This window comes from Microcebus murinus, chromosome 7 (assembly GCF_040939455.1).
Source record: "Microcebus murinus isolate Inina chromosome 7, M.murinus_Inina_mat1.0, whole genome shotgun sequence".
Lineage (NCBI taxonomy): Eukaryota > Metazoa > Chordata > Mammalia > Primates > Cheirogaleidae > Microcebus > Microcebus murinus.
In genome coordinates this window covers 84,338,313-84,362,730 of record NC_134110.1, presented here as the reverse complement: position 1 = coordinate 84,362,730, position 24,418 = coordinate 84,338,313, and the positions used below count along the sequence as shown (strand labels likewise).

At 35.6% G+C, this 24,418-nt stretch overlaps 1 protein-coding gene and 1 long non-coding RNA gene across 12 annotated transcripts in view; one reads left to right on the top strand and one right to left on the bottom strand.

Moving 5' to 3' along the window:
• The window catches only part of STAU2 (staufen double-stranded RNA binding protein 2), a 311,803-nt gene that overhangs the window by 101,801 nt on the left and 185,584 nt on the right, over positions 1-24,418 (bottom strand). For 9 of the 11 annotated variants that reach the window (XM_012735372.2, XM_076005212.1, XM_012735371.3 and 6 more), the window contains one exon: positions 5,306-5,419. The exons of the other annotated variants lie outside the window; for them this stretch is intronic. In XM_012735372.2, the coding sequence (XP_012590826.1) occupies positions 5,306-5,419 (114 nt within the window). The remainder of the gene's footprint in view (positions 1-5,305; positions 5,420-24,418) is intronic. 11 annotated transcript variants of the gene reach the window in all.
• Positions 7,686-22,627, top strand: LOC142871945 (uncharacterized). Its single transcript, XR_012920199.1, has 2 exons — positions 7,686-7,774; positions 22,472-22,627. It is a non-coding gene; the product is annotated as an uncharacterized LOC142871945 (long non-coding RNA).

The window sequence follows — 24,418 nt, the reverse complement described above, 5'->3', positions numbered from 1 at the left end:
TTGCATACATCAACCAATTTAACTTTAATTTCCAAATAGAGTATCCTAAAAAATATGGACCAGAACCCTCATTAGCTCAATCTTAAAAAAATAAATTTGTTCTTTGCTCATAAATAAGAATTATCACTCATCATTGAAACCACAACATGATCTACAATTTTTAAATTTCATCAGATACTTGGCTGACCAAGGACTAAGACTGTAAGTTAGTTATCCTTGCATGCTCCAGTGTCTAGTGGAGTCCTCCCACGCAGTTGTTCAGAGTTAGCTCATGTTTGCTGAAGAAATTAGTATCTGGAAATTGAAACTATGTTTTTGTTCTGGACAATTAAACATTCTAAACCAATGTGAATTTCTAATGTCACACTTGTGATGAATAAGACAAACAGATGTAGAACATTCTCTCCCAGACACCATGGGGACCTCCAGGCAAACACAGCCTGAACGACTGCCCACTGTCTGCACAAGAAGTCAGAGTTCCCAAATGGGACCAGGGACCTTTTCCCTGAAGTCAGACAGGAGTGGGTTTAGACCACTTTTTGGAAACTAATAATTATTCTAGGAAGTCTGAAGCAGGCTTTAACTAATCACTGGCATTTGGTGAAGCTCTTAATCAGGCTATGGGTTAAATTTAGTGCATTCCAAGGTGGATCCAACATACCCAGAGAGTATAGGAGAGGCATGGGAACATCATCCTTTCACATTTCCTCAGGGTCAGTACTGTGTGAGTAACTGATAAAACAATGAATCTGGCTTTTTTTCTTTAAATTTAGATTTATTCAAGTATTATCTACATACAGTAACATTTACCCTTTTTAGCGTATAGTTCAGTGAATTTGACAAATGTAGAGAGTCATGTTTCTACCACCACAATCACGATGTGGCACACTCCATCACTTTCCAAAATTCCTTCATGACACTTTGTATTCGGTCCCCCTCTGTACCCTCAGCCCCTGGCACCCAATGAGCTGTTTCCTATCCCCATAGTTCTGACTTTTCCACAATGTCATACAAATGGCATCTACAATATGTAGCCTTTTGAGTGGTTTCTCTCACCTACCATCATGAAACTGGCAACAAGACTGGTGAGATCGGACACAGTCAGTGAACAGAGTAGTGGTGGGAACTGAAGTTGGAGACATGGAGGGGCCAAATCACACAAGGCTTGTATGCCCTAACAAAAATTTTGCATTCTGTAGTAGGTGTGATGGGAAGCCATTGGAAGGTTTTGAACAGTTGAGTAATGTGATTTGATTAATTTAAAAATAATTTTGGCTACTGTGTGAAAGACAGACCATAGTGGAACAAAAGTAGAAAAAAGGAGGCTAGTTTAGAGGCTACTGCAGTCACCTGGATTAAAAAATGATAGTGACTTAAACTGGAATGGTAACACTGGACGTGCTGGAAAGTGGTTGTATTACAGATGTAATGCAGAGGAAGAGATGCTGGGACTGGGTGTAGCATCCTCTCTCCTCAGGCTAGAGAGGAAGAAATGGCAACACATCTTTAAAAAGCCAGAGGGGTATTGGGGAGTCAAGGACAGCTCCCAGGAGGGCCTGGGCAACCAGGACGGTGGTGGTTGACATCTACCAGGATAGGGGAAAGGAAAACACAGAGGAGAGAGAGCAGGATGGCAGGGGTCACGGAGAACTAACAGTTCCTTACGTTTGGACACCAGCACATAGATGACATTGAATCTTTGCCTGGCCATTTTGCATATCTGTACTAACCTTTGATAGAGAAATTTCACCTAACTGTACCTGTTCTATTACTTTTCAACACAGTAAGCACTTGGTGATACATTCAGTCTCTACTTCACTGAGTTCCTAGAATTAAATTTTTTTTAAATAAGAAGATAAGCTATAAAGGCTCGTGACTAGAGAGCTCTTCCATTTCTCATCTTTATTTTCTACACAAGGAAGATCAACCTGAGTTTCATAAGAAAGACTACCTCGAAATTTGACAAATACTTTTTTTCTCAGAATACAGATTCTGTTTGTTCAACTATATTGGCTCAAATAGATTAGGAATACAGATACTTTTTTCAGACAATAATAATTTTTCTTGATTTAAAATGTTTCTGTTTACTAGCATGTACAAATGAATGGGTGTAAAAGCATTTTGTGGTCCATCTTTTCCACCTTAGAGATCAAGTTTATGCTGCTATGGCAAAGGAGTACCTTCTGCCTAGGTAGACCCTCAGGCTAGAGAGGAAGAAATGGCAACACATCTTTAAAAAGCCAGAGGGTGTGGAGTAGAGGTTTACTCTGTCTCCTTTACCCAGGGAGCCCAATTATCCAGGTACTGGAGGAGTACTGACCACACCACTATCCCACTTTGCACCTCTGAGGCCACTATAGTGGAGTATTTTTGACACACAGGATGCTTATTCCTGTCATGGCTCTAGTCATTTATTCATTCATCAATTTGACTGTTATCAAAACATTTCCTGAAAGTTTCTTTTTTATCTTAAAATTTCATGCAAATTTGCCATCTATATTTGTATTTGCTTTAATACAAAAATGTCTTTAGTTCCTTACTCTTGAATATAATGGACATTCCAGATAGATGTAGTATAACCCATGTACAGTTGTGCAGGTTGTACATTGCACACCTCAATGGGGCACCATTTTTGCACTGTAGTTACTGGGGATTTGTCTATTAAAATTTATTTTGTCAGATGGTAGTAAAATGCCTTGAGGAAAAGGCACTTTCCGCCCCCCTAATTTGTAAAGGTGCCATATGAGCAGACAGTAGCCCTGGATTTTGAACCTTGGCAAACTAACTTGACATAAGCCTAAACCAGCCTCGTCATCTTACATAAGAAGCCAGCTTGCAAAGAGGTGAAGAAACAAGGTTTCATAGCTAATGCATGACAAAGCTGCGTTTGATCCCAGTCTCCATTCCCAGTTCAGTGCTCTTTTATAGCAACATGCCAGCTCTGCTAACAGTGAGTTGCTTTTCTTTCCTTTTCTTCTCTTTTTTTGAGACACAGTCTCACTCTGTTGCCCAGGCTAGAGTGAGTGCCGTGGCGTCAGCCTAGCTCACAGCAACCTCAGACTCCTGGGCTTAAGAGATCCTTCTGCGTCAGTCTCTCAAGTAGCTGGGACTACAAGCATGTGCCATCATGCCCGGCTAATTTTTTCTATATTTTTATTTGTCCAGCTAATTTCTTTTTATTTTTAGTAGAGACGGGGGTCTCGCTCTTGTTCAGGCTGGTCTCAAACTCCTCAGCTCAAACGATCCTCCCGCCTTGGCCTCCCAGAGCGCTAGGATTACAGGCGTGAGCCACCGAGCCTGGCCTGAATTGCTTTTCTCAGATGTGTGGGTTACTGATATACTCTACCATTTCTTTGCTCAGCCTCAGAAGAAGACCTTTGCAGAATGGGTATCCCAGGCTGCTCTTGCTGTTTCTACCACAGAGTAGGACAGAGAGACTGATACAGCGATAGCTATGCTGCACTTGCTAAATATTCAAAGGGGTGAAGTTGCGAGCAGGAACCATGTCTAACATTCTCCCCATGTATCCTAAGCACCTATCCTATAGCTAAACTATAGTTTATACAAGGAATCATAAAACTTTCTGAACGGTAGATTAAGCTATGCCCCTCAGGTCCCTACTGTACTCTCTTCTGCAGCGAGGGCATATGTTAGTGTACAAACCTGAGAAGCACTGGAGTGGTCTCTAAGTTGCTTTCCAGTTCAACATGCTGTAACTGTTTATTTTTGGTTGGGCTGATTCAACCAGGACCAGATCAGTTATAGAATCATAAAATGGTAGACTGGCATGGACCTTGTAGTCATCTAACTCAACTCTTTCATTTAACAATCCAGGAAACAGAGTCAGAAGGAAGTGACAGAAATCCACCCAGGTAGCTGCAGCTAATTGATGCCATGGATAGATTTTCTGACTACCAATTCCTGAATACCATGATACTGCCCACCAACTAACAAATACTGATTGGAATAGAGAAGGGCGTGCCCTTAAGAATGTTTTCTTTGGTCTTGAGTTGAACAATGATAAATTATGAGTCTGAGAACACAGAGTATTTATCCTTTCCATGCAAGAGGCACCATTAGAAGGACAAAAAGATTAGTCGGGTAAGACTATTAGAAGTCCTCAAACTTACTGAAAAATGGATATAAATTGGGTTATTGGGTTGTAATTGTTCTGTATGTGAATGGTTAATTTAGAAAGCATAGCTTGTTAGTCATACAGTAAACTGTGTATGTCTACTTACTCTGACTCCAGGCTAGAAATTCTATGTCCTACAGCATTAGTTTAATCTAATGTGATGATTATTTTAATTAAAAATATGTATTATCTTATAAACAGGATGTATTCTCAAGCTGCTATTTAAACAATCAAATTAATTTTTAAATTAAAAAACAATATACTTTACAGATTTTTAGTTTTATTTCAGAATAAAAGTAAAAGCAACACTGGAATTCCATTTCAGTAATATCCCAAGTTGTGGGACTAAGCTGATGGTTCTGAAAATTTACATGGTTATTTTATATAATCATGTGCTACATAATGACGTTTCAGTCAATGACAGACTGCACATACCACGGTGGGCCCACAAAAGTATAATATCATATTTTTATTGTACCTTTTCTATATTTAGATATGTTTAGATACACAAATACTCACCATTGCCTACAGTGATCAGTACAATAACATGCTGTACAGGTTTGTGGCTAAGGAAAAATAGGCTCTACCATATAGCCTAGGTGTGCAATAGACTGTCATCTAGGTTTGTATAAGTATACTCTATGATGCTTGTACAATAACAAAATCACCTAAAGACACATTTCTCAAGAGGTCACTGTTATTAAGTGATGCATGACTGTACATTCTTATTAATTTTTTTTTCCCTTTTTTAGATGGTTATACGTCAGAGTGAATGACTGTACATTCTATAAAAGTTTCTTCAAAAGAACCAAAGAGTATATTATAGTGAGACTCTAGTGTTATCTACATTGTTTTGTTGGCCCTTCCTCTCATATATCATTATTAAAGATTAAAAATAACTTCTAGGGCAATTATTTCTTCCTTATAAAAGAATTCTATATTTAAATTAATAATGGACTACAAATAATAAGTCTAAAATAACTTAAATCTTCTAGGATATCAGTTTTCCAACACAAAACAATTTTGTTTTTTCAAAACTCTAGCAAATGGTGCTGGCAGATAACGCATTAAGGAAAGCAAAGCTGTATGTGTGCACATAGCTTCCATTTTGATGGCCTCCGATTTCTGAGCAGGGCCATAACACAGCAAAATGGCACTGGCATATTATACCTGGTCATGGCTGGCTTCGATGGAGTTTCCAATAGCATGGAAAGTCATCTGCACAGGGGCTAATGTCAGACAGGTCACATACTCTTTGCCACTTTGTCTATCACAGTAGTGAACCTATAACAGAACACACGCAATCTGCTGAACACCGTTTTAAGAGGGAGCCAGATGCAATAGGTCCTTTTTCAAAGGGTCTAGATTTCAAGAAAAATTCAAATAATTTATGCAGACCAAACTTCAAACATTTAAAAACGTACTGGAATCCTCCAATATCTATGAAAAATCTATTATCTTAAGTCTTTTTTAGGTTAAGGGAGTTTAGGAAATGCTATACAAGGTGCTTTACAATTCAGGAGTCCTCAAGCTATCTTGAGTTGTATAATTATTTCATTATATATTATAATGAATGATAATAAAGTGCACAATAAATGTAATGCAGTTGAATCATCCTGAAACCATCCCTAACCCCACCCCCAGGCCGTGGTAAAACTATCTTCCATGAAAACAGTCCCTGATGCCAAAAAGGTTGGGGACCACTGCTTACATTATAGCTAGTGAAAAAATTCATAACTAAATACTACACCTATATGTAAGGTCCAGCTTTTCATAATGCATGATACATAAAGAGCTCAAGTGTAAGTCAAAGTTCATTTTATTCTAGTGAAAATTTGTCAGCCTGACTGTTCTCTCATCTTTGACTCTATGTGTCTATGAACTGCTGCTTAATTGATGGTGACATTCTTCTATTTCTACATTATAACCCCTACAAAATCACTGTTAAATATATATATATTTATATAAAACTATATCATATTCTGTTTGAGATTTTGACATTGCAATCAAATTGAATTAAATTGAAATGATTTGAATTAAATTGAAATGCACATCCAAAATAAAGTTGCCATAGTATTATTTTTCATTGAGTTAAATACAACCAACCATTATTAAAACCACATGTAAGACACACTCCATATCAGAGGGAGGGTATATGGGGATAGAGGAGAGTGAGGCCATCTTCCCATTAAGAAAATTTCCATCCTTCTATTTACCTACCTTCAAAAGAGTTCTTTCAGTGTTTTTTTTAAATTATAAGCTAATAAAGTAAAAAGAGCATTGCTTTTATGATAAATTAATGAAAATATACCTATAGAATGGAACAGGATTCCCACTAATTATATTAGAGAGAAAATAGGTTTTTTAAAGCTATAACTTACTCAATTTATTAAATGTATATGAGATTTAAGGGAAAGGCTTAAGTGAAATCTTGAATTTGTGAGGAAGAAAATTAGAACACATACCTGAATTAGTTCCTTGTCTTAGGTTTTATTCTAATTGCTGCATAATGCCCACATACCTTTATTACAGATTATAGCCCATAATTATTTTGTCATATATAATAGGGATCTGACTAAAAATTACCACAATATGAACTCTAGTCTAATGGTTTAATAATTCAACTTTTTTAAACCACTAGGGTTAAGAATGGCCATCATTTTCCCTGGAGGTAGGGAAACTTCCTCCTAGGAATCTATAAAAATAGTTTAGAGCTCAAATCAAGTCAATATAAAACCTTGTTTCCAAAATACTATAAAGATTTTGTTATAAAAATATTTCTTCCAAATTAACCTTGGGGAAAAAGATTTGACAACAGTTCTAATTCACTGTATTATACCTCCTGAGCAAATTAAAAGCTCAGTCAATGCATATGAGCTCAAGAATGTGGAAGTGTTGTTTACTATGTGTCAGCTAGGTATGATGGGAGAAAATGAAACTTATCACATAACAGGTTTATGCAAAAGCCAATAAATGGTGACACTATAATAGCTACAGTTAACAACCATTTATGGTATAGTTAAACTACTATGTCTGATATAGTGCTATTATAAAACATGTTCTCTTTAAATTTAATAAAATATAATCACCCTTTTGACATCAATTGGAAATCTATATAAAAGACATGACACTCTCCTAAATATAGAGAATGACACTGAACACACTTACATGTCAACCAACTTATAGCAGCTCTATTTTTTTATCCAAGAAAGATGAAAACTATAAAGGACAAGACAATTTTAGTCAAAAAGATAAGCTTCAAACTTTGTTTCCATCAGTGGCTTAGATACCATTATTGAAAGATTTAACATACGCCTGTAAGTATCTAATAAAATACCACGTGTCCTGCAGACATTCAATATTAGTATATATATGTAACCTATATATAAAAGATAAATGTAAAGGTACAAGCTAGCACACAGCTCTAAAGGTATCACAGTGGCCAGTGAAGTGACAGAGACTGCTGGCTGTCCCTCACTATTCTTCTACTGTCAATCTTAGCTGGGCACTGGGATATTCACAATAAAAACTGTATTTCCCAGGATCCTTTGTAGCTACAACAAGCCAGGTCACTAAGCGGACTGCAGATGGAAGAATTCCGTGGCAGTTTTGTGGAAACTTTTTAAAAGGAGACTTTAGGTGAGTGCCTTTTTCTCTTCTTTACCCATTTCACCAACCTGCTGCTTATTATATAGATATTACCATCTTTGACCATGAAAACAAGGACCAAACCCTAGATATGATAGAGTGGTGAGTTGGAAGGAACCTGGGTCCCTGAGGACTTCATGGAAAAGAACCATCATACCAGCCTTAGACTGCAAGCTTATGGACCTTCAAGTGAGTGAAAAATAATCTCTATTTTGTTTAAGTCACTGAGCTTCTCATCACTCACAAAAGAACCTAATTCCAGCAAGATTTTTCCTATTACCCCAGAACTGACACTAAGACCCACAGCCAACAATAAAAGGAGCTCTAGAGAGCTACCAACATTTAGGGCTAGGCCTTATCCCCTACCCTCTTGTAGAAGTCAGTACAACTGGTTGAATCACAAAGAATACACAGAGGAACAAGGGATGGGGAGGTGGACAGCAGGGAGTCATCTGGATTGTCAGCCTGATGAGGAATATAATATTTCCAGTTAGTGAGGTAGCTCTATAAGAATAGGTGGTATAGAGTGGGAATACCTGCATGAGAGAAAGACTGACATTTCATTCCCTGGTGGGAAGCTTGTTAAGAATTGAAACTGTCAGCCCACTTAGAAAATAAATTTTGTCTTAGTTTGATACATGTCCCTGGCAGTTTAGAAACATATGAAAATACAGAGACTGGGCGTGGAGATATATCTGAAAGCTTACTAAGAAGTCCTGGGCATGAGAGGTACCTGAAAAAATGAAAAGGATAAAGGAAGATCTACTCACTCTAGATCTCCATAGCCCTTGGAGGGAATGAAAGAGAATCTACCAGAAGCCAAAGGGCTACTCAGGCCAGCCAGAGTAACATCCACAGAACCCAACAGAGGGATTCGACAGCATGGAAACATGGCTGTCCTTGGGGCCAGAGTGAGTTGGAAGAAACTGACCACTGACTCAAGAAAACCATGGACATAATCTATATGGAAACCTACAGTGGAGACCACCAGCATTGGATGAAACCAAGCTAAGAGTGACAACTTCCCCTCCTCCAGTTCCCCTCCCCACACTAGAGTAGTAAGGCCATGAAACAGAGGTAGAGTGTGCAAGAAGGTTTCTGAGAACCAGATCAAACTCGTACCCACCAACCAAAAACACTCAAAGACACTGGAGTGAGAGGAGGAGAGAAAGATATTGATGTGTCCCCTCCCTCCTCTAAGTCTTTTAAGCCAAAACATATGGCTTGCAATGAAGGGATAAGAACTTGGAATTTTATACTGAACTGGACTACATTTTTAAAAACTAAAGGTAATGGGAAAACTATAAGATTTGCCAAAGAAATCACAAAGAAACATCAATGGGAAATTTGACGAAGTGCAGAGGAAAACAGTGACTGCAGAAATATAAAATCATTCCACGTTATACCCCTGCTGCATTGAGACTGCCCAATAAACCATGTAAAAATATGTGAAAAAATATATGAAACTATTGCTTGAGGATCCAACTTTGAATTGAACAAAAAATAATAATATGCTGATAAAAGACCTTAAGAAAGAGTCACATTTTACATATTTGACCAATGACTGATAAAAACAAGTTTGATATGGCTCTTTTCAGGTTTATGTTTTCTGCTTGGGAATAAAAGCATTAGTGTTCAAAACTGTGAAATTAAAAAAAAGGTGAATGACATTGAAATTAACCCTTCTAAATCTTTGCTTCCTATGCATCAAAGCATTAGCAAGAACCAGGAATCTTAAAACACTATATTGAAATAACTAGGGCAATAAAATTCCATTATGTTCTGCAATGCATAAATCTTCAGAATTGAATAAAATCTTTCTGTTAGAACAAAGTAGTGTGTTTCTACAAATGTGGCCCTAGAAATTCCAATATATAATTTCACAGGACCTTGATTTTGGTGAAAGAAAAATGAATAAAGATAATTTCAGAAGATTAAAAGTCACCTCCCTATGTTTACTTTAAGATTTATTATTTATAAATCATATAATTTTGCTACCTTCATACTCTAAAATGTAAGCAATCAGTCTTGATTTTTATAATGTTGTATAACTTGTTCTGGATTTATAACATCATCAACTACTATAAATTGACTTTTTATTTTTCTCTCATGAATTTACAAAAATTATTCCACTGAAAGGTGAGTCATAATTTTCAATATGTCAATTAAATAACATGGCTTTCTTTGAAATTTACAACTGTATAATTTTTATTTTAATGTAAGTATTCTAGTTTGATTTGTAATCCCGTAAATCCAGATGAGATACTATATACTTGTACATTCTGACATTGATCTCTCTTCAATGGATTTCTTTTTCTTGAAGAGAGAGACACAAATCACTTCGACTATTCATACAATTTGAGAAATAAAATACCATAAGTCTTAAAATAATTAACATAAAAAGGCAGGTATTTGAATTTTTTCATAGCTGTTTGAAAATATGAGGGGCCATCCAAGTGAAAATTTAGATTCTCTACCTCCATCTCCCAAAAAATGTTGAATCAAACTGTTCCCTACAGGGCTGAAGTTCCTTGATGTTGCAAGACTACTAAATATTTTACTAATCTCACCAGGGAACTGGGTTAACTGCTTGTCTGTCAGATGTCTTAAATGGCCACCCCTGTGGAATAACAATGAGGAGGGTATGAAAAAGACCCATGGTTTTATTTATTGTTTTATTACTTCATATTATGGGGGTACAGATATTGTTAGGGTTACATATCTTGCCCCTGCACCCCCTCCCCTACTCCGCTATGCCAGAGCTTCTAGCGTGTCCAGCCTCCAGGTGGTGCGCACTAACCCACTGTGTTAGTACATACCCTTCCCCTCCTCCCCCCTTCCCCCTGCCCACTTCCCGATTACAGATTTTTTTTCTTTTTTTCAGACATTCTGGTTACAATGTATATCTTTACCTCTCCCTAAAAAGTGATAGAGGTAATCCCTTCCCCCCCCCCACAATGCTCACCACTTCCTTAAAATGTGGGTCTCCCCCTCAAATCCCGGTTGAACACTACCAGTTTTTGAGCATCATAGTTTTAGTCAGACCCATGTTTAAAGAAAATTGCCTGGGCAGGGCGCAGTGCCTAACGCCTGTAATCCTAGCACTCTGGGAGGCCAAGGCGGGAGGATCACTCAAGGTCAGTTCAAAACCAGCCTGAGCAAGAGCGAGAATCCTGTCTCTACTAAAAATAGAAAATTAATTGGCCAACTAAAAATATATAGAAAAAATTAGCCATGCATGGTGGCGCATGCCTGTAGTCCCAGCTACTCAGGAGGCTGAGGCAGAAGGATCACTTGAGCCCAGTAGTTTGAGGTTGCCTTGAGCTAAGCTGATGCCACGGCACTCTAGCCAGGGCAACAGAGTGAGAATCTGTCTCAAAAAAAAGAAAGTTGCCTGTTAGATCATTAAGGAAAGATAAAGGCCTATATATTCATATGTGGTACATAATATAATCACTATATCAAAAAAACATGTTTGATTAGCACACCTTAGGTTCATTCACTATGGGGTCTACTTCACAGCAGTGGGCAGTGATTCCATTGCAGCTATTGCATAGAAGCCCTGGACAGAAGAGTACATGACAGCAAGGAGCGCAAGACCAAAAGTTTAACACTAAATCTTAGGATACTCAAAACCTGCTTGATTCTTGTAGAGTCTGCACACTAGCTATACAAAAGACTAAAATCTTTATTAATGCAGAATAGCACGTTCTTGGCAAGGCTCAAATAGATCTGCTTCATAAATACTGACCTAAATGAATAGATTAAGTTGCTTTTAAACATTTCTTTTTTTTTTTTTTTTTTTTTTTTTTTTGAGACAGAGTCTCGCTTTGTTGCCCAGGCTAGAGTGAGTGCCGTGGCGTCAGCCTAGCTCACAGCAACCTCAAACTCCTGGGCTCGAGTGATCCTTCTGCCTCAGCCTCCCGGGAAGCTGGGACTACAGGCATGCGCCACCATGCCCGGCTAATTTTTTTTTATATATATATCAGTTGGCCAATTAATTTCTTTCTATTTATAGTAGAGACGGGGTCTCGCTCTTGCTCAGGCTGGTTTTGAACTCCTGACCTTGAGCAATCCGCCCGCCTCGGCCTCCCAAGAGCTAGGATTACAGGCGTGAGCCACAGCGCCCGGCCTAAACATTTCTTAAATACTTTTTTTAGATCACTTGATGACAAGTAAATTATCTTACTTATTTGGGTCAACTATGGCCAACAGTACAAATCTACATTATGTTATTAATAGTTCGATTTATAACTAATGAATTAATTTATAAGCAATCACTAAAATTAGTTTATTCATAAGTATTAGAACTATGGCTGGCACATGGTTAGGATTAAAATAATATCAGATAGTCATCATGATTATAACATATCCCTTCATAATAAAATAAATGCTAAGATATATAATTATTAAGAACAATATTAATTAGAATAATGTCCATTACTGAGTTTCTCTTAGGTTTTTTTCCCCAATTCCTTTCATAACTAACAAACACTATATTCTACTCATTAGTAACAAAAATGTGAACATATATTTAACATGCTCAGTCATGTACCAGTGACTTAGTTGATGCATACTCTGTGTTTCACTCTAAATGCAATATGTCTGTCACATTAATACCTCTAAAGAGAGAGGGATAAATGAATAAATGAAATTGCATTACACAGACTGAGACACAACTTGCAATTATCTTTTCTCTCTTTTAGAAATTCTATTTGGGATAAGCTTTGAAAATTACGTGCTTATTATATGTGGTATTCAAAAATCTGCCAGTGATATGTAAAGATTTATTTCTAGTAGAAGCCACAGATAAAAACTGTCTAACAAATGCAACAACAGATACGCTATCAGTATTGTTAAGAGGGATAATAGCAATCTTACTGTAAGTGATGAGCATGTATATGACAAAAATTTTAAACATTTTTGTTTTTTGGTTTCCATTGACTAATGCCAAGCAGGGGTAGGGAAGCTGTGGCCTTCTAATTTCAAGATTGTTGTTTTTTAAGCATCAAAGACAAGAAAAGCTTCATCTTTCTCTACTGCACCCCCTTTAAAAGGATTTGTTCTATAAAATTTGGATTCAGCCAAAAGGCCACACTTAAGGACCTAGAAGGCCCCACGTGGCCTTAAGGCTGCAGGTTTCTCAACCCTGGCAGCAGGCAGCTATTTATTTATTTATATATATATATATATATATATATATATACACACACACACATATATATATATACACACACACACAAACACACACAATTATTCTAGTTTTGCATTTCTATAACACTACTCATGTTTTGATATACCCACATACATTCTTATACATATGCAAAACAAACCACATTAAAATCTAGAGGGCTTTGTAAAAAACTAACCTTTTAATAAAAAAAAATTCTCTTCAAGGTCAAAGGAAAATTACAGTTATACAGGCATTTAGTATACCACCAAAGTTAAAGTAATATAAACTCTTCTCTTAACAGGGCCAACTCTACTGCTTTTTATATATTAGAATTCTACTGTATTGAATATCACTTTAGAAAATGGGCATCAAAGACAAGACCTTACAAATCTTTTCGTTATATGCTGGCTTAATTTATAATGGAATTTAATTTTTAATAAGAATATTGGAATATGGTGCTTTCTACTAAGGAATTACAGATTTTAGAAACACACAATATGTATTTGTATTTAAAATACAGTTATATTAATCATGAAAGACCATTTATAACTTCTACTCCAGACAGAGTTACTTTTCCCTATCCTTCCTGCTTAAGTACAAGTAAAATTCTAGATATTATATACAAACAAACATAAGAGAACTCAGAAACAGAGTAACAGAAAGACCCTAGGGTCCTTGGGTCCTAAGGAATAATTCCAGTGGTGAATTCCTGGGTTTTCTTTTTGCCTTACATATCCTGGACTGGGTGCTAAAGAAGCCAGCAACCTGAAAAAAATGCCAATAGATATAGCAAAAAAAAAAAAAAAAAAAAAACAACTAAGAAAGCCTCCTCTCTCTAACCAAAGGACCAGGAAAGGAATAATCTAATAATATAGAAAACCTTTAGACAATAATAACTCTACTCCAGGTAAAGATCATGGAAAAATATGGCAGATCTATCCCCATCCATAACAGTAAAGGTCAAATGGGGAGCCTACACTTTCATCCTTACCAGATTGTAATGAGCTGACCAACTTCTCTGCTAGAGTTGTGACAGAGAAGGCCAAATGAGGATCTCTGTTGGATCCCTGGACTTTCACTTCTACCTGGTGATGAGGCACCCTAACCTTCATTGCCCAGGTGGTGTCAGGAGAGACACAGTGGGAGGTCAGGACCTTCACCACCACCCAGCTGTAACAAGTATCCTTCTTCCTACTAGAGTGTCAACAGAAGCTAGATGGAAAACATGAACTTCCAATAACAAGTTGGCACCCCTATTCCCTAGCTGGTGCAATGTCAGAGGCTTACTAAAACAGAAGTTTTAGGAACATAATACCCAAAATGTCCAGAATTCAATAGGAAATCACTTCCTACTGAATAAGCCAATAAGCAAAATAATGTCACCTTGAATGAGAAAAGACAATCACTAGATGCCAACACCACTTATCTGACAATTATTTTAAAGTAGCCATCATAAAAATGTTTTAATACGCAATTATATACACATTCAAACAAATTTTTAAAAATAGTCAAAGAAACAGAAGAAACCAAAGAAACAGAAGATAACTCAATAGATAGGCTTAACAGAAAAATAGAGAGAACAAAGAAAAGAATCAATTAACTTGAAGATAGAAAAATATAAATTCCCCAATCTGAAAAACAAAGAGAAATCAGTTTGAGAAAAAAATAAACAGAGTCTCTCAAGGGTCTGTAGAAGATTAACAATATTTGTGTCACGAAAGTCCCAGAATGAGAAGAGATAATGGATAGGACTGAAAAAGAATTCCAAGAAACAATGGTTGAAAATTTACCCAATTGGGGTAAAAGATATAAACCTACACCTTTAAGAAGTTGGGTAAGCTCCAACAGGATAAAAACAAATAAATCTACTCCAAGATATAATAATCAAACTTCTGAATATTAAAGACAAAGAAAAATTTTGGAAGTAGTGAGAGAGAAACAACTCCTTACTTATAGAAGAAAAACAATTAGAATAGCAGCAGCTTCTCAACAAAAACCATGGACATCAGATAGAATTGGGACAATTCCCAGTGCTGAAAGAACTGTCAACCCAGATTTTTATGTCCAGCAAAAACAACCTTGAGAAATGAAGGGGAACCCAAAACATTCTCAAATAAAAAGAAACTGAGAGTTTGTTGAGAGCATACCTACCTTGAAACAATGGCTAAAATTAAGTTCTTGAAGCAGAAAGGAAATGATAAAGGCAGGAATTTGGGGACTCCATTAGGAAGAACAAACACAGAAAAGAGTAAAAATATTGGTAAATATAATAGGTTTTCCTTCTCTTCTTGAATTTCTAAATTATGTTTGATATTTGAAACAAAAATTATAATACTGTTTGATGTGGTTCTCAATGTATGTAGAGGAAATACTTAAGACAATTATGGTATAAACAGATTCACGTAAAGACCACTGAGCAGGGTATAGCTTCTGCTATATTCTTACCAAAAATGCACAACCTCAATCTCATCATTTGAAAACATTGCAGAAACTCAAATTCAAGAACATTCTACAAAATAAGTGATCAGTGTTTTTTAAAAATGTCAAGATTATGAAAGACTAAAACTATTACTTGATTACAAGAGACCTGAGAGACACAACAACTAAACGCAATGTGGGATCCCATACTGGATCCTGGGCCAGAAAAAGGTCATTAGTAGGAATACTGGCAAAATTTGAATAAGATCTGTAAATTAGTTAATGGTATTGTATCATCATTGATTTCCTGGTACTAATAATTAGACAATGGTTATACAACTGCTAATGTTAAATTTAGTACTATTTTTCTGAAAGTCTAAAATTCTCTTTTAACAGCCATTTATAATAGGAAACAAAACCCTTAGTGTTAAGAATTAAGCAGACTTGAAGAAAGCCAAGAGCCTATTAGAGTAGACAACAGATAAAACTTAAGTTTTTCTATGTGTATCAGAATTTTATATTAAAACAATCTTCAAACAATGAAAGAAGAGAATCAGTGGGGACTAAATTATCTCTTAATTAGAAAAACAAAGTCACTGGCACAATGTAGTACTTTCTACCTTTGATATGGGAAGGGAAATGGATGCAGTAAAAAATATTTCTGTCCACCTATGACACACATGGGGAAAAAAAAATATTTCTGGCATAAAAGGCTGGAAAATCACACTATCTAAAACATCATGAAAAAGAAGAGTTAAAGGTTCTTCCTTAAGTCAGAGTTTTAGAGGGCAAAAAATTATAATATAAGCCTATGTATAAGAAGCCTGAACCAAGAAACATCAATACATGCTACTTGATTTGCAAAAGCTAAGTAGAAATAAGTTGCTGCTTAAGCTGCAAATTCAAATTTGTAGCAAACACTAAAGATTATTTTTCAGATATCTGTACTTTTACTCTAAGAAAGTATTACTATCACTAACTCAACTTTCTCCCCTACTATTCACTTCATTATAAAAAGTTTCAATTGAAGCCACTCTAACAGGGAACAGTAACCACCTAAATGACAACTACATTAGGTTCTTCTTTGCAACATTTGTCACAGAAGTTGACAGAAAGCCAGGAAAGACCACTGTCCCAGAGGCCAAGAGAAAAAAAAAGAAAGTTCAAGAAGAAAGACAAAATTTGGAGTTTGAGTCTAGCCAGGTTAAATGCCTCAGGAAACAAAACTCAAAACTATTCAGGGGAATGTAACAGAATCCAGAGTCTCTATAATGTATTATTTATAATAGTCAGGATGCAACCTAAAATTAGTTGACCTAGAATAAACAGGAAAATGTGATTCATTTTCAAAAGAAAAGGCAATCAATAGAAACCAAACTCAATATAACGAAAATGTTGAAATTAACAGAAAAGGTTTTTAATACACCTATGCTAACTATATTCAAAGATGGAAATGAAAATATGTCCACAAGGAATAAATGAATAGGAAATCTCAGTGGAGAAACAGAAGCTAAAAAAAGAATGACATGGATATTCCAGAAATGAAAACAATATCCAAAGTAAAAATAAAAATCACTGGATGAAGGAGATACAAAAAAGAGTCAGTGAACTTATAGGTCAATAGTAATTGTATAATCTCAAGCTCAGAGAAAAAAATGTGCAAATCCTCAAGAAATCTGTGGGACAATATAAAAAATACATGTGAATGAAGTCCCAGGAGGAGATGAGAGAAAAAAACAACAACAAAAAAATTATTTGAAGAAAATATGGTCAAAAACTCCCAAACTTGATGAAAGCAACAAAAGTACAGATTTAAGCAAATAAGAGATATACAATGAGTTGAATAGTGTCCCCCATAAGACAGATATGTCCAAGTGCTAAGCTTTAGTACCTTTGAACGTGACATTTAAAAATAAGGTCTTTGTCTCCAGAGATGAAACTTGGATTAAAAAAAAAAAAGCATCTTTGCAGGTGTAACTTAAGAATCTTGGAATGAGACCATCCTGTATTTGGGGTAGACTCTTAATCCAATAACAAGTCTCCTTATAAGAGACAGCAAGTCGGGCATGGTGGCTTATACGTGTAATCCCAGTAATTCGGGAGGCTGAGGTGTGATGAGAATCACTTGAGCCCAGGAGTTCGAGACAAGCCTGGATGACAGAGCAAGACTCTGTCGCTAAACAGAGAGAGAAAGAAATTAAGAGAGAACACACCAGGAAAAATACACAGACACAGAGAAGAAGGCCACGTAAAGATGGAGGCAGAGATTAAAATGATCAATCTACAAGCCAAGGAAAACCAGTCATAAGAGGCTAGAAAAGAGGCACAGAATAGGTTTTTCCTCCAACCCTCCAGGAGAAACCAATCCTGCCAACTCTGATTTCAGACTTATAGCCTCCACAACTATGAGAATGCATTGCTTTGTTTAAGTCAATGTCTTTTTGTATCATCAATTACATAATGAAAATCTTATATTTATAGATTTGCCCATATTTTGAAATATTTTCTTTCCACAGATGTCAAGGTTACCAGTTAGTAATTAATAGGTTACTTCGATGGATATTTAAAAGCAATTGGTAGAGTTCTAGTTTCTGACAAATGAAGAATGAACTCATTGGAAAAGCCCCTTGAAGTTGTTAATGTAAAAATCTAGGAAAAAAAAAGAAAAAATATTTGATGACACTGGAATGTGCAGGTACTATGGTGGAGTTTTCCCTTGAAAGATCAAAAGTATATACAGTAAGAATTATGAGTTTATGGGTTTTTTGCCTAAAGGTATCCCCTACTTAGTTCTACTGGTGGAAAACTGCAGTCTTATCTGCTGGAGGAGGCAGAGAAAGCGTTTAGGGGTGGCAGAAGAGCTAGACATTTAGGGAAGAAATCCTAGAGGCAAGAGAGCTGCAGAAGTGGTACAACATTTAATCTGAATCTTTCACCCAAATTCCAGCTGACAGCTAAACCTCACACGCACAAGGGAGACTCTAGAGCAGGGGTCCTCAAACTTTTTAAACACTGTCCCTAGACTGTTGGAGGGCCAGACTATAGTTTAAAAAAACTATGAACAAATTCCTATGCACACTGCACATATCTTATTCTGAAGTAAAAAAATCAAATGGGCAAAAAACACCCGCATGTGGCCCGCAGGACGTAGTTTGAGGATGCCTGCAGTCTAGAGGGCCCAATTTATAAGTAGACAGAAACCAGTGAGACTCTGCTGAGATTTGAAAATCTGATACTTTTTGGATTTCATGCAGTCCCTAATCTGCACACAGCTCCAATGACAGAAAGCCAAAGCTTTACTAGCCTGAAGTATCAGTGGGCTTAACGCTAATAGATCAGCTGGATATTTAGGGTAGAAAATGCTAGAAACTAGGAAAAGCAAAGAGGGTGGGCCCCCAACTCTAAGCATAAACTTGGCCCAAAGCATAAACTCAGCCCAAACTCAGCCCACTTTCTACTAAATTATACAGGCACAGGGGCCACAAGAGAAAAAGCTGCATCTGTAAGGTGAAAGAACTGAGTGGAGACATTGGCTGAAGGATATCCCCATGGGGAAGACAAAGCTTACAGTTTTATTCCAGATAAATTAATTGACTACTAAATCAAAAAACAAAAACAAAACAAAAATATTAATCTGCAGAAGAAAGATGATCCAAGATGTTACAATATGTTTTCAACAATGTCCATTTTTTCAAACAAAAATTAAAGACATGCAAAATACAGGAAAGGGGTAAAACACAGTCATAAATAAGACAATAGAAACTGACTCCTAATTGCCTAGATGTTAAACTTAATTAACAAAAATGTCAAAGCAGCTATTATAAAGATGTTCAAGGAATTAAAGGAATATATGATCTCAATAGCTATACAAATATGGGATCTCAACAGAGACAAGGAAGTATAAAAAAGTATCAGATGGAAATGTCAGATGTGAAAAATATAATAACTGAAATAAAAAATATATTATAGGGGCTCAAGAGCAAATTGGAGAGGACAGAGGGAAGAATTAGGAAACTTGGAGATAAACCCAAAAAGACTAAAGAAAAATAAACAGAGCCTCCGAAATATGTGGGACAATATCAAAGGGTTCAACATATGTGTAATTGGAGTTCTAAAAGGAGAGTAGAAAAGTAGAAAATTTTTGAAAAAATAGTACCTAAAAACTTTCCAAAACTAGTAAAAAAAAAAAAAAAAAAAATATATATATATATATATATATATATATATATATATACACACACACACACATATATAGTTCTAAGAAGCAAAATAAATCTTGAGCCAGATTAAAAACACCCTTAGACATTGCATGGTCAAACTGGTGAAAATCAAAGATAAACAGAGTATCTTGATAGCATCTAGAGAAAACACAACACATTATATACATGGTGTGAAACAACTGGATATCCCACAAGAAAATAATGAACTAACGCCATATCACACACAAAAAAGTTAATTTTAAATGGATTTTAGCATTAAACATAAAAGCTAAAACCATAAAATGTCTATAAGAAAACATAAGAGAAAATCTTTGTGACCTAGGCATAGTCAAAGATTCCTTAGATACTACCAAAAAGGCATAAACCATAGGGAAAGATATTGAAAATTTTACTTCAACAAAATTGAAAACTTCTGTTTTCAAAGGATCACATTAAGATAACAAAAAGACAAGTCACAGACAGGCAGATAATATTTGCAATGCAAATTACTTAGGGTATAAAGAACTCTTAAAAATCAATAATAAGAAAAAATCCAATTGGAAACTGGGCAAAAGATGTGGACACCTCACAAAAAGATACAAATGACTGATAAGCCCATGAAATAAGCAATAAGCTGCTATCATTAGTCATCAATGAAATACAAACTAAAATATTAGTGAGATACCATTATATCCTCAATAAAATAAGATTGAGCATATTATTGTATAGAACCATCATACACTGCTGGTAGGAATGTAATATGACATCCCACATTGAAAAAGAAACTAGAAATTTCTCATGAAATTATATGCACACTTACCATGTGATCCAGCACTTCCACTCCAAGGTATTTTCCAAGAGAATTGGGAACATGTGTCTGCACAAAATCTTGTACATGAATGTTCATAAACAGCTTATTTATAATAGCCTCAAACTGAAAACAACCCAAGTGTCTATCAACAGGTAAACTGATAAACAATTTGTGGTATATATCTATACAATATATCCATACTTCACAATAAAAAGGAATGAACTACTGATGTAGAAAACATGAATGAATTTCAAAAACATTATACTGAGTGAAAGAAGCCAAACACAAAACCGTGCATACTGTATGATTCCATTGATATGAAATGCTTGAAAATGCAAAACTAATCTTCAGTGCCAGAAAAGATTCTGTGGTTGTCTGGAGGTGAGGAAAATTGGCTGCAAAGAAGCATAAGGAAACTTTTTGCAGTAACAGAAATAGACTCATCTTGGTTATGGTGGTAGTCACATGGTTGTATACATTTTTCAAAATTCATCAATCTGTACAACTAAAATGAATGTGTTCTATTGTATGTAAATTATACCTCAATATGGTTGACTAACACGTTTAAATAGTTACTTTTAACACAAGTGGAGACACTAAGTCATTCTTTATACTTCTCATACCTCATGATTAATTTTTAAGTAATTGTAACCTTAGGAGCTTAACACCATTTGAATTTATCATACATGTTCAGATGTTATTGTCTGTCCTTCTACTTGCCCCCTGCCCCATTCTAATGTTAGCTCCATAAGGGCAGAATCCTTGGCTGTCATATTCATGATATGTATGTCCTCAGTGCCAAGAAGTGTACCTGGCCATGGTAAATGCTTGATACATATCGGTTGAATTAATGAATAAATGAATTCCTTATATGTTAATATTCATCAGGAATATCTCCAAGGCCTTTTTCCACTTTCCCTGGGCAATGTTATCTACTTTTATGGCTTCGATTATATCTATATAAGAATGACTCTCAAATCTGTGTGTCCTATCTTCTCTTGTGGATCATCAGACCCATTCCAACTGCACAGGCAACTCAAATTATACACATTTAAAATGGAACTCATTAACTTCCTCTCTTAAGTTTATTCATCTCATCTATACTAAAAATAAAACCCTGCCCTAAACATCTCATATTCATATTATCCATATACTCCTTAAATTGTCTCTTTCTACTCTTTAACACATGAAAATCTAGCCTCCACCCTAACCAGGCTAGTGAAAGCATTCTCTTAGAAGTCAGCACAAAAGATCATTTAATTTTCTCTATTGCACCTTAGACAACTGTACCTTAGCTCCATTCCTCTATGTTCACTAGCTGTATCTAAATTCAATCTTTCTTTTCTAGATGTGTGTAAAACCACTCTAATTGATCTTTTTGCTACCAGTATGTCTCCTTTTTGTCTAGTTTATCTTTTACATTGTTTACCGAATCATCTTTCTGTAAACATATTATGTCACTGCTGTTTTAACAGTAAGTAGTGGTCTCTGTATAATGGCTAAAAATTTCAAACTCCCAACAAAACACACATCTTTTCAGGCTCTTCACTAGCCATTTCTACTCTAAAGTAAGTATTTTCTAAAACATCATGCCCTTTTATATATTCAGTACTTTGCTTCTTCTGCCTGCCATTCCTTTTCTTTTTATCCACCTTAAAATTCAGTGTGTTCTTTAAAACCTATGTCAAATGTCCAGTGTCCTTTGAATTTTTCCTTAGTTCCTTCAGTTAGAGCTGTCCATTCCCATTTATGATACTTCACATCACTACCTACATTTCAAGTTCACATTTATCAGGTTACACATTGATTATGTGGGGCAGGCATTACATGCATTTCATGCAGAATGTTGTAAATATTTAATTTTTTTAATCAAACTACTGCATAATGTTTGAACACTGATGTCTGGAGACAGGACTAATTCATGGTAGTGGTTGATCTTCTGTATATTGGTTTTATTTACCTGCTAGTCCCCAACCTGACCATAACTTCTCCCAGGCCCAGTGCTTAGTGTGCTACCCAGGATATTTAGGTACTTAATGAGTATTTGCCCAGAGTGAATAAAAGATGTTCCATTTCCTGTTCTTTAGCGGAATCAATTCCGATGTTCCATGGGATGGCATTCTACAGCAGACTGACTTCATATCCATCTAATTCCTCACATATATGCTGAAATTATTGAAAACTGCTCATAATGTACTATCTACTATCTCTTTTCCTTTAATAAAAGTTTTTCAAACTGGGAACCCTGTACTATTTTCTATAGTAGCCTTGTTTTCTCAAATATTCCATTTTAGGACTTGATTCTGGACTTTTCTTATACTCAAAACAATGAAAATTATAGATGAAAGCCATTTAGAAGTTTAAAAACTATTCATTTTCTCTGATAGTTAAATCTGTTTTTTGATGTGACTATGTTAAGATGGCAGAACTTTCTAGAATCTAAAATCTGTCAGGGTTTAAAATCAAGTAAAAGTAAACTACATTCCTAATACAATGTTTTATTTATGTAGTCTCAAATGTGTATTTACATATAAAATTTTATCTTAGAATAAAATCCAAAGTCTCTTCCAGCTCAAAGGAGTCAGAATTCTTAAGTGACTCAGTTGTATATATATAGTTGAGGGCAGAAATAAATTTATTAATGAAATCTATGACTAAAACAAACAAATATCTGAAAGACCATGGGTCACCATTACACATTAGTCCTACTTACAGGGATTAGTCTTCAAACATCATATCACAATTTGATTTAAAATAAAGATTTGTAAGCAAAAATGTACCAGGTATGCAATGCCAACTTCATATTTGATATATAGTATCAGTCAATAAATGTCTGTTTCCTCCCTTGTTTATCCATATATCTCCTAAATGAAGCATGCCCCTGGTATGCTAGAGTACTTTTATGACTATACAGAAATTTTCTACATATAGTATTCCACATATTGTTCTCTTTCTTAAGAGTTGCCTTGGGTGAGAAGAGAACAATACATATGAAATTCTAGTCACTGTCATTTGTGGGAAAAACTCCCTTTAGATACAGATGAATCTGTATCTGGAGGGAGGCAAATACTGGAATCATTTCAACATGACTTAGAATCAGTTTAGGTTTAGCTGCTGGCACCTGATGGGTACTACAATGAATTTTATGTCATTAGGTAAAAATCACATCATTGCCAATCTTTTCTAGCAAAAGGAAATATAATCTACATTTGGATGAAAAACAATTTTTTAAAGATTTGATTTGCAAATAATTCCAAATAGAATTTTCATGTTGATTTGAAATCTTTTCTGATACAAACAGAAAAAGTGACAGATAGTCCTACTTGGGAATGACAAATGACAGCCATTTTTTTCTGCACCATGGTGGCTCATTTCAGATTCATGTAACAGTTTCTGTGGTAAGAACAGTTCTTATGTGTTTGTAAAATACATTTCCTTTGAAATACCTTGTGTCTTACTACATATGTGCTGGTGCATCAAGGCTCAAAATGAGTGTTTTTGTCTGTAGTTATATACCATAGTGACTTGGGGAGGGGGGAGTCCAGATTAATAGTCCAGTATAGTAGTAATAATGAACTATTATACTCAAGGCCAGCTTGATTCTTACCTGAATTACTGTTACTCATCATGGTTATTTTTTATATGCAACAGGATTTCTTTTTCCAAACAGTATTTTTCTTTACAGAGTTTAGAATTTCAGCAAAATGAGGTCATATATAATTACACTGGTTTTTAATGGAAATACAGTTATGTGATAAACAGTTTTCATATCCCTTAGGGTTTGGCCAGCATATCAAAGTCTAAAGATAAAAGACCCGATAGGTCAAACTGCATGACCTTGGCCTGCCTATTTGAAGAACAAACCTGAGTTTTAGGGTCATTATAGAAAGGTCAAGCCTTTAGGAAAGTTCAAATACATACCTAATCTTTCCAGGGTTCTTGGAAAGTAGTAGAGGTCAAATTGGAGAGGGATTTTTAAAGGAGTAACTACAAATCAGAGCAGCATCTGCTGACCAAACCCACAAATGTGCTTT